At 49.9% G+C, this 13,289-nt stretch overlaps 4 protein-coding genes across 4 annotated transcripts; 3 read left to right on the top strand and 1 right to left on the bottom strand.

Moving 5' to 3' along the window:
- Positions 1-3,031: 3,031 nt before the first annotated feature.
- Positions 3,032-3,662, bottom strand: C8Q69DRAFT_274509 (hypothetical protein). The gene is made up of 2 exons (XM_028626833.1): positions 3,334-3,662; positions 3,032-3,171 (listed from the first exon to the last, which is right to left on the bottom strand). The coding sequence occupies exons 1-2, from the start codon at positions 3,547-3,549 to the stop codon at positions 3,088-3,090; spliced, it is 300 nt and encodes a 99-aa protein (XP_028484549.1). The 5' UTR covers positions 3,550-3,662; the 3' UTR covers positions 3,032-3,087.
- On the top strand, positions 3,468-4,007 carry C8Q69DRAFT_274528 (hypothetical protein). The gene has a single exon (XM_028626836.1). The coding sequence runs from the start codon at positions 3,576-3,578 to the stop codon at positions 3,966-3,968; it is 393 nt and encodes a 130-aa protein (XP_028484548.1). The 5' UTR covers positions 3,468-3,575; the 3' UTR covers positions 3,969-4,007.
- Positions 4,008-6,733: 2,726 nt separating this feature from the next.
- C8Q69DRAFT_274862 (6-phosphogluconolactonase like protein) lies at positions 6,734-8,057 on the top strand. The gene has a single exon (XM_028626837.1). The coding sequence runs from the start codon at positions 6,896-6,898 to the stop codon at positions 7,694-7,696; it is 801 nt and encodes a 266-aa protein (XP_028484547.1). The 5' UTR covers positions 6,734-6,895; the 3' UTR covers positions 7,697-8,057.
- Positions 8,058-8,374: 317 nt separating this feature from the next.
- C8Q69DRAFT_274362 (hypothetical protein) lies at positions 8,375-10,236 on the top strand. Its single transcript, XM_028626830.1, has 2 exons — positions 8,375-8,512; positions 8,629-10,236. The coding sequence occupies exons 1-2, from the start codon at positions 8,456-8,458 to the stop codon at positions 10,228-10,230; spliced, it is 1,659 nt and encodes a 552-aa protein (XP_028484546.1). The 5' UTR covers positions 8,375-8,455; the 3' UTR covers positions 10,231-10,236.
- The last annotated feature ends 3,053 nt before the right edge of the window (positions 10,237-13,289 follow it).

The raw sequence follows: 13,289 nt of genomic DNA, 5'->3' as shown, positions 1-13,289 counted from the left end.
GCCGTTTGTATCACCACGCAATGAGCTCCTTTTTCTTAAACGAGGGTACATGCGTATTAATTATTATTGATCCTATATAAGGAATAGCGTAGCAGAAGAATGTTGTTGAAGTCAAGTCTCCACGTTGAAAGTTGGTAAGCTGGAGATCCAAATTTCAGTATCATTATTGCTGCTTTCGCGCGAAGAACCGCAGACTATCACTTGCACTTGCACTACTATCGAGATTAGCACTATCTACCAGAGTGACAGGACCAGTGTATCTATGCCTGTCTCGGCCTCGATGGGTCCGATTCGATCTCCTTTTGGTATTCCCCCAGCCTCAGGGTTGCTCGTGCGGGATCTGCATTCCCCCCAAGAACTTAGAAGTGACACGCGCGCCGCCCTTCCTTTCCGTTTGCAAAACAACAGAAACATATCTAGAGCAGATAGTGGGCTGAACTAGAGTAGATAGGTCCTCTGGGTGGGCGGGCTCTTTTTTCAATTTTGTGTGCAGGATGATCGTCTGTGGGTTTTGCCCCAAATGTCGCTCCCTTCTAGAAGAATTCTAGGACTGGATCTAAATAAGGTTCATGATCCCTTTTTTTTCTCGAATGTCTGACATTTTATGTATGTATGTATGTATGCACGTGCGTTTGTTTCTCCGACGCGGGGATCGACAGAAATGTCTTTGACGGTTTTGGACGTCGAATCTTTGAGGGAAATAATAAGGGGGAGTTATTATTTTGCCTTTTTGATAACGTTAACTAGGATGAGATGGTAAGGGTGAAGAGTATATTGGTGTCTGGATCTACAGACAGTGGACACCAGCTATGGATGGAAGCGACTAGATTAGAATTATTATCTGTTGACTCAAACACGAGTTCTCAAATAACGCGGGATAATTGAAGCTAAAGCAGTATGTAATACATACTCCGTAGAATAGTTAGTACTACAAAAAGATCGCGACTCGGATGCTCGCGGTTGTGAAAATCCATGAACAAGCAATCACGAGCAACTAAAATAGCGAATTGGCGTGTGTACTATACTATGAAACTATGGTAAGTATTCGGTGATGCTCCTTATTCGCCATCATATGACATTCCTTTACCATAGACTTACGATTATTATCATGGTACTGCTTCCTTCTCGTACTGTCTAGAAGACTTACCAAAGTTGTGCATGCATCCATAAGGCATGAGCTGACTTAGGGTAACTTCGCCGGTACCCGGCCGAGCTCTCCACTAACGACTTAGTAGCAGACTAGCAGTACAGTATGGAGCTAAAGGGGAACCAACATTTCCAGCAATTTCCCCAACCGAGACTTGCGCAACAAAGTTATGTCTTGCCTGGATCTCCTTAGTAACCAACGGTCAGCTACACGAGCTGCAGGGAAAGTTGCAGAAAAATAAAGATTTTCTTTCCCTTGGTCATTATTATTCCGCAGAGAACGCTCGAAGATTCGAGCTCTGAAAAGTCTGGAACGTGCGGGATACCGGGTTAGGCTTGGGTTTTGGCGGAACTGAAAGTATGAGTTAGTTAGCGCTGCTTTTGGGGCGTACCTGAGTGGCAAAAGAAAAACTTAGAAGCCTGGGTTAAACACGAGAGACTTTACGCCTTTCCTTGTGATAAGGAGTTATGTTACCTGGGTATGTATATCCAGGGACTGGGAGTCTCTGACTCAGCCGTATGCACCAGCCCTGCTCGTTTCCGGATCGCGTCGACCCGTAAACGACATTGGAGGATCTCGATGTTTGCGATCGGGTGAGGGAAAAGGACCAGGCACCAAAGTAAAAAAAAAATAATTAGATAAAAATAAAAACAAAAAATTTTTCCTTCGTGAACTGCCTAAGCTGTACTCCGTAGTCACAGTATCTAGTACGTAGTCACACCGTCTCTTTGGTGTTTGCGTACCTGCAGCCTTGTTGCCCGGCACGAAGTTGTGGTGAAGCCCAACGGTCCCGATGCTCTGGGTCTCGACCCTAGGCAAACATCGTGGAATCATGACATGGCTTTCCGAAAAACCGTCGGTGAAAGCGCCTTATGATCCGTGGACAGGAAGAAGCACGAGCCCAGGTCGATGAGGCGAAGTAAGTACCTAGGAATGGCTATGCTCATACCGCCGGGCGCAGATGCTTGGGACCGCCAGAGAGGGCAAAGCCAGCAAGCAGGAATGCATGGAAACTTTCTCCATGCGCAATTCTAGGCCCCAGCATAGAACATCTGTTTCGAATCGTGCAGAGAGAGAATCCCAGTCGAGATATGCGGTAAGCATTGCACAGTCACACATGTGGCGTTTGCGGCTTTGATTACGTGTGGCCTTGACGCGGCGGTGATGAAGTCAGCGTTGCGGGCATAGGGCTGATTACAAAGTTCAGAGAGATTGGACTATAGTATGCGAGACATATACTCATGACGCAAAGAGACGGTTACAATTCGGTATACTCGAGGGTTGTTGAAAGAGGCAAAATAACCATAGTAGTATAACGCCGTCCATGCACTGTTTCTCAGTGACCAGGGGTATGGGGTATCTCAAAAGTGCATATCGAGCTAGGGATCCAACGGTCCGGACAGCGTAGAAGATCTCTCAAATCTTGCGAAAGAGATTTATCACAAACATCTGAATCATTCCCGATACGAGGATAGATTTAACAGGAACATGAACCATGGAAACACATAAAAACAGAAACCCCAGTCGGCCCATTCTGGAACGGACCAATGCATGCATATCGCTCAACAGGTATATATAAAAACAGAAACAATGTCAATAACCGATCGCTAAATCCCGCTCATGAACCATGCAACAGTAGAAAATTTCACGCGCCAAAGATAAAAAAAATTCTCCAAAAACATATGTTGGACGAGTCCTGCTCAGTCCCCAGCTGGTGCATTCCGGAATACCCACGACCTCAAGGGAGTGACCATTCCGCAGTTGATACATATTGTGCGCCCCGCGCCATTGATGTTCGTGTATTCATGTTCTTCTTTCAGATGAGGTGAAGGTGATGCCCAGCGAATGATAAGGGCCCATAGAATCGTGGATTGCGTTCGAAGCACGCATGTCGAAAAAGCGTCGTGGGTCTTGCGCCCACGAGATCTTGACTAGAGTAGTCACTTCGTTTCCAAGGTGTTCTCTTTTTCTCTCTTGAGTGTCGTGTCATCGCGGGATTCGCAGATTGTCCGCAAACAGTGCCACTAGCGTCGTGCTTTAGGGTCAACAAGTTTGATGGGACTCGGGTCTTGTAGCTTAAGACTGTGGTCAAAAGAATGCTGCATCGGGGCTTTCTTGAGGGTTGGGTGGTCGTTTGGTGCTGTGCCTCAAAAAAAAAGCGCACCGTCTCATCGGTTGAACCCCACCATGGAAGCGCAGCGGCTGCAGTAGTAAGAATTCATGCCGAACCGCACCACGCCTGGAGAGGATGCATTTTCCAGGCTGAGCGATCGTTGACATCTGGAACAGCGAACAATGTCGAACGAGGCAATTGCTGCTGAGGCCTCTGAGGAGGATCGTGGTGTCAGGCTCTCAGCGCCGTTGGTGGCCTGAGGTTGTATTTGAATCGATGGAGAGCTCATTGTGGCTTGTGCGACGAGGATGAGGGATGTTCTCCGTAGGTGAGTGTCGCGGGGAGGAGAGAAAAACAAAGGTCTTGCAAGAGTCGAGTCGATTCCAATGGGTTGTCGCCTTCTTCTTCTTCTTTTTTTTTTTGTTCCTTTGTTCCTTTGTTCCTTTTGTTCCTTTTTGTATTCCCAACGGGTTGAGAGAAACTAAGAGGGGCGTTGGGCGCGCGTTCAGCGGTTCTCTTCTTAGTATGGTAGTTATGTGTGTGTGTATGTCAGGCAGAAACCGTTCAGAAGACACAGCGCAGTTGGGGATGGCGACGGGGCTATATAAGAACAGGAGGCAAACAGGAGATTATATCCACATCGACAGCCTTCAGGACGGCTCAAATAAAGTGGTCAGGACGGATGTGCCGGACAATCATGAGAGATAAACGGACACTGGGGGAATAATGGGGACGGAGTTTAAGGCTTACTGAGTAGTATTATTAGTTAGACTAGGTGGGCTCAGTTATCCACCCGCGGTAACCATGGGCAGAGGAGCACATCGGCCATCCGAGATCATGGTTTCTACGACCCTAAGGCGACTACATCGCTTCCATTCCGAATTCGACCTCCTGACCAGCCAGATCGCGCTCCTTGCAGGCTGAGCGATGCCCGCTTGTCGCATCACCGGCGAGCCGGTCGTGTCGTCATCACCAGACCCTTCGTTCAAGGTTGACAGGCACGTCGTGGCCAGCTGATCGTCAACGCCGGTCGATTTGTCGATTCGTCTGGCGCTCAGGAACAGGGCCAATGTCGTTGGCATCACCATTCACCCCCGTGCCCAGGTTGGATAACCCGCGATGGCCAGTGGTCCGTAAACGACTCTAGCGACGGTCCGGTCATGACTGGTCTGGGCGCCATGACCCCAAGAATCAGACACTTCAGAATGAATTACTCCATAAATAATAGTAGTAGTTCACCTGCAACCGAGCGCACAACTGATCTTACTCATCCCAGAAAGATCTGAGCGCCGGGCTGAGCCTTCATTAAATTGCGCTCCAAGCTGGCGGTGCTGCCCCTCCCCTGCTCCACTGCGGTCGAACTTGGGCAGATAACGTCCTCGACTCCCTGGTCTTGCTGCGAAAAAAAATAAAAAAATAAAAACGGAGATAATAAAATACAGCCGGCGATGATCGAGATCATCCATTCTGATCAGCCAGATGTTGAAAAGACCGAGATCCTCATACTACAACATGCTGGCTCTAAAATGAAACTACGTTTCAGACTCAGCATATCCATCCGTTTGACCCGCTGAGTGGCTTGTTGATATTCTTCTCAGGGCTCCATCCCTACATAACTTAGTAGTTCCCTCGTCGCGAACACGCCTGAAAATTGAAATGAACTGCAGTCCCGGGGTGGAACCAATCACCCAGCCTAGCTGTCCGTGGCGTTTAGCCCATCTGGCTGTCGCCCTGGAAATTTCAGGCGGCCGTTCGTTGCCTTTGGGCTGGCCTGCAGTGCTGGCCCGGCCGCCCAATTGGTCCCGGGAGTGCGTGCCGATACGCTCGCCGCCTTTTGCCTCCCCGAGTTTATCCCAGGCACATCTCAGCGCTGCTTCGCTGGAAGGGATCGCCGATATGAAGTAGACTGGGGAAAGCGTCGTTATCTTCTTACGACGTTGCTTGTATACTTAGCTACGAGCAATCACTTCCTGTCGGCTCCTTTTACCTGCCAACTTGTACTGGCCTCATCCCAGAAATCGCAATCCGCCACGCGCAATATCTGACCGCCGAACAAAAAAGGCTTTGTCCTCTATACACCACTCTCACAGGTGGGTTGGCGTAGCGGAGTGATGCAAGCTCCTGTCAATATAACCTGGCATCCACATCCGGCTCCAAGTTCCATGAGCACCATTACCCTCTGGTAATAGTGATATCAGACAATTTTTTTTTTCTTTTTTTCGAATTCCCTGCTGGTAGTTACTCTATAATCAAACAACCAGGCACATGCCACGGTCTTCGCCCCTCCGACTCGAGAGATGGATTGTTTACTCTGCTATCAGATTCCCCGTATCGAAGCAGTCGACTTGGCAATGACGTCTATCTACATGCGTTCTCCGCATGTGAACCTGGCTCTCTCTCCCTCTCCCTTCCGACTACTGCTGCAACATGGACGCCTTCGCAAATCACCGAAGCGGCTTGATTCCTGAGATGCAGGAAGGGGTGCCGTTATCTGTGAATCGCAGATCTCACTTAGCTCCAAGGTCTAAATGGCCGGCGGATAGAGGCTTTAATCTTAGTGGATGGCCGAAATGAGCTCGTTGCATGGACGCATGGACGCTTTTTCCATGATCAAAACATGTCGAAATCCTGGAGCCCCGCGCCGTTGACCTCTTCGCAGGCAGGGGAAGAAGAGTCGTCGATCTAGATAGAGTACGACTCCACCCAGACCGCAAAACAACTTGAGAGTTTCGTCTTTTCAAGTGCCAGACACCAGAGAACCAAGTAGTAAGGGACGGACTCTAGCTATGAGAGAAGCCCACATATAATAGTTCAAGCCCGGTCAGAAAGTAGAGACCGTTTCACATAGTTATAGCATCCCCCGTTCTCCCTTTTCACTTAACCCAAGCGGGTAATTACTCTTGGGCAATCCAGTTGATTTTTCTCCGATAAATCTGCAACTGGTGGCTTGTGGGGAAAGTCTGGTCGCGAGGCGGCAGACCAGCTTTTACTTATCTCCCGTGAGATCTGCTGGTCCCCGGAGAGCATGGACGGTTACTTCTTCCTCTGCTTCTCCTCGCGCCGGATTCTTCCATGGATCACTAGATTTCCTAGCATGTCAACTGGCAGAACAGAACTGAAGTGGCAGTGAGATAATACTGAGCATAATTAAGGATGGAACGTGCACAGCGCACATCCGTCGTTGGCGGGCGGTAGTCGACAATGGCCCTTATTATTCGCCATCCAGAAGCACTTATCGTCTGTTCCAGGGGCCAGGATTCGTGAGCAACGTCATGATGGTTAAGCGTGGGCTCTCTGGAGCTCGATGCTGACCAAGAATGCTGTTTCAGGTGACGGATAAGGGAGTAATGAATGATCTCAAGCTGCGGTCCCACCATGCTCTTTCCACGAGCTTCTGACACCGGCTGAAGGCTTCTTGACCTTATCTGTACTGACAGCGAGCTGTCTTCCCATCGCAACGAGGTCCAGTCCGTCATTGGGAGACAGTCCAACTCAATTACCGCGATCTCAGCGCGCTTCTTGCATCACTTTCGGCTTGCCGTTGCGAGAGATCGATCGTGAGGAATCAACCACCATCCTTACCCCGCTACCCCGCCGACACTTTCACGACACCTCAACTGACTCCAACGCTCACAATGGCGGGCGCACCACCCAAGCTGTTTAGCTTCTCAGACACCGATTCTCTGGCGAAGCAACTCAGGACGTATGTCTTGAACAACCAGAACGCTGCCATTACGCGCCATGGCAGCTTCAGGCTAGCTGTCTCGGGCGGCTCTCTACCGAACACCTTGGCCAAAGCCCTTCTGGCGCCCGGCAACGGTACTCCAGACGACACGCCCCAATTTACCAAATGGGATATATTCTTTGCCGATGAGCGCGTCGTGCCACTCGACCACCCGGACAGCAATTATCGTCTGATTAAGGATGAGCTGCTAGACAAGATTCCTGCTGAGCTGGGACAGCCCAGAGTTCACACGATCGACCCGGAGCATGTCCGTGATGATGATCCCCAGGAGGTTGCGGATTTGTACCAGGAGGAACTGATGCGATCATTCGCAGCCAAGGACAGTGTCAAGCTTCCCGTGTTCGATCTCATCCTCTTGGGCTGTGGTCCGGACGGCCACACTTGTTCCCTATTCCCCGACCACGAACTTCTCCGTGAGAAGGACGCATGGGTTGCAGCCATCTCGAACTCTCCCAAGCCGCCGCCAAAGAGAATTACTCTGACTCTTCCGGTCGTTACGCACGCGTTGTCCATTGCATTCGTCGCCACGGGCGGCGGCAAGAAGGAAATCCTGAGGAGGATATTCGACACGGAAGAAGGACACAGTCTGCCATCCGGTCTTGTTAACGTTGGTGCCGGAGACAGGGTGAACTGGTTCACCGACAATGCTGCCGTAGAAGGCGTGTCCTTCCCACGACGAGGCAGTCTGTGACGGCTATTCGGGAGCCCAGCTATGCGTATCGAGCCCACCGATCTTGACGAATGTTCCATTACCAACAGTGACGTGTCTACAGACAAAAAGGGACCAGCTATGTTAAGAGGGAGAGAGGGGAAATCTCCGCTGTTTCAATCATGTCAACTTTTACGGTCTTAAGGAAATCAATACCAGCTGTCGTACCCAATCGAATTGCCATACAGATTCTTGCAATCACATTTCCTCAATAGATAATGTATACTTGTAGCAGGAGCAGGAGCAAAGGTTAGATTCATTGCGCTCATATTGATCCCACCACATAAGGCGACAAATCACAAAGACGTATAAATATATAGTTTTACTCTATTGTTTACGCCCCAAACAAAAGGTAGCGTGCCTGATGAACCCTTTTTGCGTAGACATACTCCATAAAGCGATCGCAATTCAATGACCGTGCCAGTAACAATTTGCAATTCATTCATCGTGCGCGCCTACCATACTCCAAAGGCAACTCCTTTTCGGCTTTGTTTGTGGCTGATCAAGGCGGCAAATGGTGGGGACTTCCCGATCTTCATCACGCCAAGCTTGTTGAGATTAAATGCGGTGTAGTCTAGCAGGACCTACCATAGCTTGGTATCATGACCTGGTCCTGGAGATGAACCGTCTCCACCCCCGAAACAATTGCATTCTTATGAGATATCGCTCATCTTTTTGATCACCAGCTGTTTTTGGAGCCGTGGCATTTTCTATGCGCTCTACGTTCGTTTCGTATCAGGAATGCCGATACCTACGCGCTCCCTCTCCCTGAGGGAGCCGACCGTTGGTCAGAGAAAGGTCGGTAAGATAGCGGATCTCTTTCTCACCGTGCTGATGGCTCCGGTCCCCGACAGGGGTCTTAGACGCGTTTTTGTTTATTATTATGTGATGTTCTAACGTCTTTGATCCTGTAGGAATCCAACATTGGACGGCCGACGACGACTAAATTGAGTTCGATCAAGACTCCGGTATCGAATTCAACGAACGCTTCCGGCGGGCCGGGGAGCCAGAGAATTAAGACGCAATGGAAGTCGTCGCCAACTGTCACTACTGCTTCGACTACGGATGCTTCTTCTGTGAATAAGGACGATGCTCCTGCGCCCAGAAACAGTCTTCTGCCGCAGCGCAGCAGTTCACAAAGGGCCAATGGACGTGCTGGAGAGGGAGTGTCGCTTCAGCGCCAGGAAAGTCGACTGCGGCGGCCTGGTCTAGCACAACCGGTCAGGGAACAACCTCAGGAATCCTCTCCAGCGGCCCGACGTCAGAACGCAGCACAAACTGGGGAGTCAAAAGCTTCTACAGCGCTCCAATCTGGGTTAACGGCTGTTCCAAACCTACCCAGGCTACCGTCTCCGGCGAAATCGCAAACAACATCTCCCAGAGCTGTTTCTACACTGAGAACCGACAATGTTCCCTCTAAGTCTACTGATCCAGGCTCTCCTCAGAGATCGCAGATGCTTCCTCCTGCACGTCCCACAAGATCCGCATCGTTACGGCAGCCGGCCACCGCCAGCTCAGCTAAACCACCCGCTGGTAGGGGGCATGCAAGGCACCGTATCCAGGTTGTGACAACATCATCATCATCATCATCATCCAGAAATGAGTTACCTGCAAGGTCCGATGCGGCTTCGTCTGTCTCACTGGCAAGGTCACGACCGCAATTCTCAACATACCAGCAGCATTACAGTCCCAAAAAGAACACGAAACCCCCAACACCTACGACAGCGGCTAGCTCTGCTTCCACAGAGCTGGACTCCTTCATGATACCTTCGTCGCGATCAGATATCGCCGCTCTGCAGACGGAGATTTTGCAACTACACCTCTTTTATTCATCCTACAACCAACAGAACATGGATTGGAAGACGACATCTGAAAAGAAATTGAGCAAGATGTACAATTCTATCTCGGATAGTTATCGTTCCGTCTTGGCTCAAGAGCAGTCCATTCAAAGAGAATTGAACTACCTGGCTTTGGCCAATTGGTCTGAGAATATCGCGAAAAATACCAGCCGTCAAGATTTCGCAGAACAGATCCAGACTCTCTCTCATGTTGTCCAAGAGGTAAATGATATGACAGAGTCCCGCGAAGGGAGATACCCTAAGGTGGTTCGTGTTTTCGAGGACTGGATGGAGAATGCGGCTCAAGTCAAGCAAGCCCGTGAACAAGCGTCTACATCCTCAACGTTCATGGGGGATTTCGACTTCCTTGATCCTCTAGACCGCACTTGGAAGGAGGAAGTTGATGTGCTAAGCGCTAGACTTGACTTGTGCCTAAGGAAGCTACAGAACTTAGACATCTGCGGGGAATCAGATCGCGACCAGCTGGGTAATTCTGCGCTGCTGCGAATTGCCAATGGCCACCAAGAGCTGCTGGCATCGATGCTTGAAGAACTGTCTGTTATGCGCAGCATCGAAACAGACATTGTCAGATCAGAGAAATCATCGATCACCAAACTTGTTGATGATTTGCAGCCTGTTGACGGAAGACTTGAAACTAGAGTTGGTGTCTGGACATAACACCCGGATCTGTTAGTCACTATCGAAAGAGTCGACATATACGGACGATACCGTCTTATTACCCTGCCGTGACGTTGTCGGCGGATTCCGCAAAAGAGACGACCAATGTTGTTCCTCGCCCCGATTATCTCGAGTCCGACACCCGGGACAATAATCTTGGTTTCTTGCACCGGGGTTTTGACAGGCCAGGTGCTTGATCTGCCAGCATCGAGTTACGGTCTCATGCTCAGCAATCTCCGCTGTTTCTCCCATCGAGGTGCCCATAGCCTCCAATAGGCTCTTTGTGCGCCTTTTAGCGTCCTCGTCAAGACTCGTCTGCAGACCAAAAGAACGCAGAACGGCCAATTGAACCACTACGAGATCGCAGTCTGGTTCAAACAGACTGGCCCACAGGTCTTGCAGCACCGATGCTTGTGGTTCCGTTGTCGGTCGTCCCGTTCTAACTGCAACCGCGACCTTCGGCGGTAGGGGAAAGCAGGGACATCCAATCACTAACATCTAATAATATCGGATAGTAATTATCGGCCCTGTCAAGTGCACTTCAAATCTCGTGTTCATAGCCGCATCTCTTTCCTCATCCAAAGAGACGACTCTGGGGCCTAAGAGCGTTTGCTTGGCGATTCCGATCTTGCATCACTAGTCCAAAGCGTCCGTGCATTAGGTGACCTAAAAGGCCGCTGGGCATGTAACCATTATTACGTCCGCCTGGCAATTGCTCTGCGGGGAACAGTTGTGAAGGTTTGATCTAATCGGAGAAAAGAAATCTAGCAGACCAGCGAGGAGTTCGGTCTTCGACGCTGCTAGATCTTAATGCGCCTATACCACCCGCATCCATCTCCAGGTAACTCGCTTATTCAGCATCGGTCAGGAGTCTAACTTCTGACCTTGGTCTCACTCGGGTGAACACTCAGAAGAGGAGCTTCCTTGGTTTAAAGAGTATTGTTACGTCGAGCTTGGGGTCACTTTCTGGTGGTTCAGGCGTTCCCAGTCCGATTATTCTGGATATAGGAGATCAGCTGATTCCGGCGGATCCGAACTTTGAGCAACGAGTATCATCTTGCTTCTACTCATGATAAGATTCCTCTTGCAAACAAAGTCTACACTACGAGAGCAGAGTCAACGGTCGTAGGATAGATACATGGTATACCACATCATAAGTAATTAGCATACTTGAGAGACAGCCCTCGGGTAGGAACAACCAACGCCTGAGCGTCCGAATAAACAATCTCAGCCCACGAGTAGCAAGATAACTACCTACCTAGTTAAGTTAACTCACTTGAACTGCTTTGTCATCATCGCGATGCTTGGCGCGGCTTTCGGAGATGGCCACTACTGCCGCCCAGATCATTCGATTATTTCCCTATTTCCCTTCAATGACATTCATAGTCTTACGAGGTCGCATTATTGTTACGTGGGCTGCGCCCAGCCACAGCTGTCAACATCAAGTAAGAGTCGGACGGGTTCGGTAGCTAGCACACATGGTTGCTCTCCCACGTACCCAGCCTAGACTGCACTCATCTCGCGCTATCATTGAACCACCACTTGACAGCTGCTTGCACACTGCTGCCTTCCTCTAGGGCTTTGCATCAGCAGTTACCGTCTTCCAAGTTTCAGCTGGGAACTGAGCCAAGACTAGGGAAGGCTGGTGCTGTCTTGCGAAAAGCACCAGAAGCAAGTCCAATCTCGTTCTCCGTACTGGTCGAGTGTAGAGTCTCGACCATCGTACGCGAGGCAAAATTGAATCCGCAACAATTGGACTGGACGTTTCAGATTCTCATCAATTCTTATAATATTATTATTCCCCTTCTTATCGAGGAAGCAGAAACATACTGCTTCTTCTGTGCAGGAGAGCCAGTCAGGCTGTTCTCCGGTTAATCCGACGGAGCCCCATTTATCCGTTATACAGCGTTTCTATCGTCGTCCATCTTGTTGCACCATCTCCAGGATTTTCGATCACTTCCTTCCCGGGTCTTTCCATGCTGCTTTTCATGCCTAAGATTCGTTCACATTGCTTAGAAGTTGATCTGCAGTCATCGTTTCTCTGGCTGAACTTCGATCTGGGGCATCTTATCTGTGCCGCGACCCCCCGGTAGCACCCGGATCATACGTTGAGAGTGGACAGGCACAAGAAACTACAGATTTGATGATTCGCCACGATCCTTGAGGGGTGACTCTGTCAAGATACGATCCTGTGGCTCATTGTACGCTTTGTGGGTACTGGTTATGTCTTTGAGTTGTTGATAACCCCATCAGAGTCATAGCAACGTTCTCTCAACTGGCACTTTTTTCTTATTTACAACTGAGTTCGACGTCTTTCAATTTCAGAACGACTAAGCAGTGTTTTCTTAATCGACGCATGGAGGTATTAAAGGTTGGAAGCGGCTCAGTCACAGTTGGAGGTCCGTCACCGCGATGGACACTGGTCCACGATTAAGGCCAGGATGGGACGAGAATCTCACTACTACAGCCGGCCCGTTGACGAGCCGGCCACCTGACGCGACTATGAAGTCGGATCTCTCTGCACTACTTTTGGCATGCACCTCTGCGGATCAGTCCCCGCAGGGGAAGATGCTACCATCATTACCGGGAATTTTTGACATTGATCGCGGGGCATTTGCCTCAGCTCGTCGCAGGCCACACTCTGCGGCGGAACTAGAGCATCTCCAGCAACGTGAGGGAGATTTCCCCTCCCCTGTTGGACCTAGTCCAAAGCGGCCGCGGCTATCTTATGATTATGAACTTGAGGCCAGCGCTCAGGGCATGGATCCCATGAACAAGGTATACCTCCCAAAACACCCTCATCCCTATGTTACCGCGTTCTCATCCGACTAATATGATGATCCTCTTCCCCCTTTGAAGACGATATTATCCCGTGAAGGCACCATGCGGTGTGATAGTTCTCGACCGAATGCACTGGGAGATGGAACTAACAGATCTCAGAGTATGTTCTCGATGCGGAAAATTATAGAGAGCCGCCACGATACGAGCCACCAGTGTCTGGAATGCGCTCTGGTGAAGCCTTTGCTTCAGAAGGTTTTATCAGAAGTCGATTCCCTAGA

The sequence above is a fragment of the Paecilomyces variotii genome, assembly GCF_004022145.1.
Source record: "Paecilomyces variotii strain CBS 101075 chromosome Unknown C8Q69scaffold_6, whole genome shotgun sequence".
Lineage (NCBI taxonomy): Eukaryota > Fungi > Ascomycota > Eurotiomycetes > Eurotiales > Thermoascaceae > Paecilomyces > Paecilomyces variotii.
Note: the sequence above shows the minus strand (reverse complement) of the source record. Positions and strands in the feature narration are given on the sequence as shown.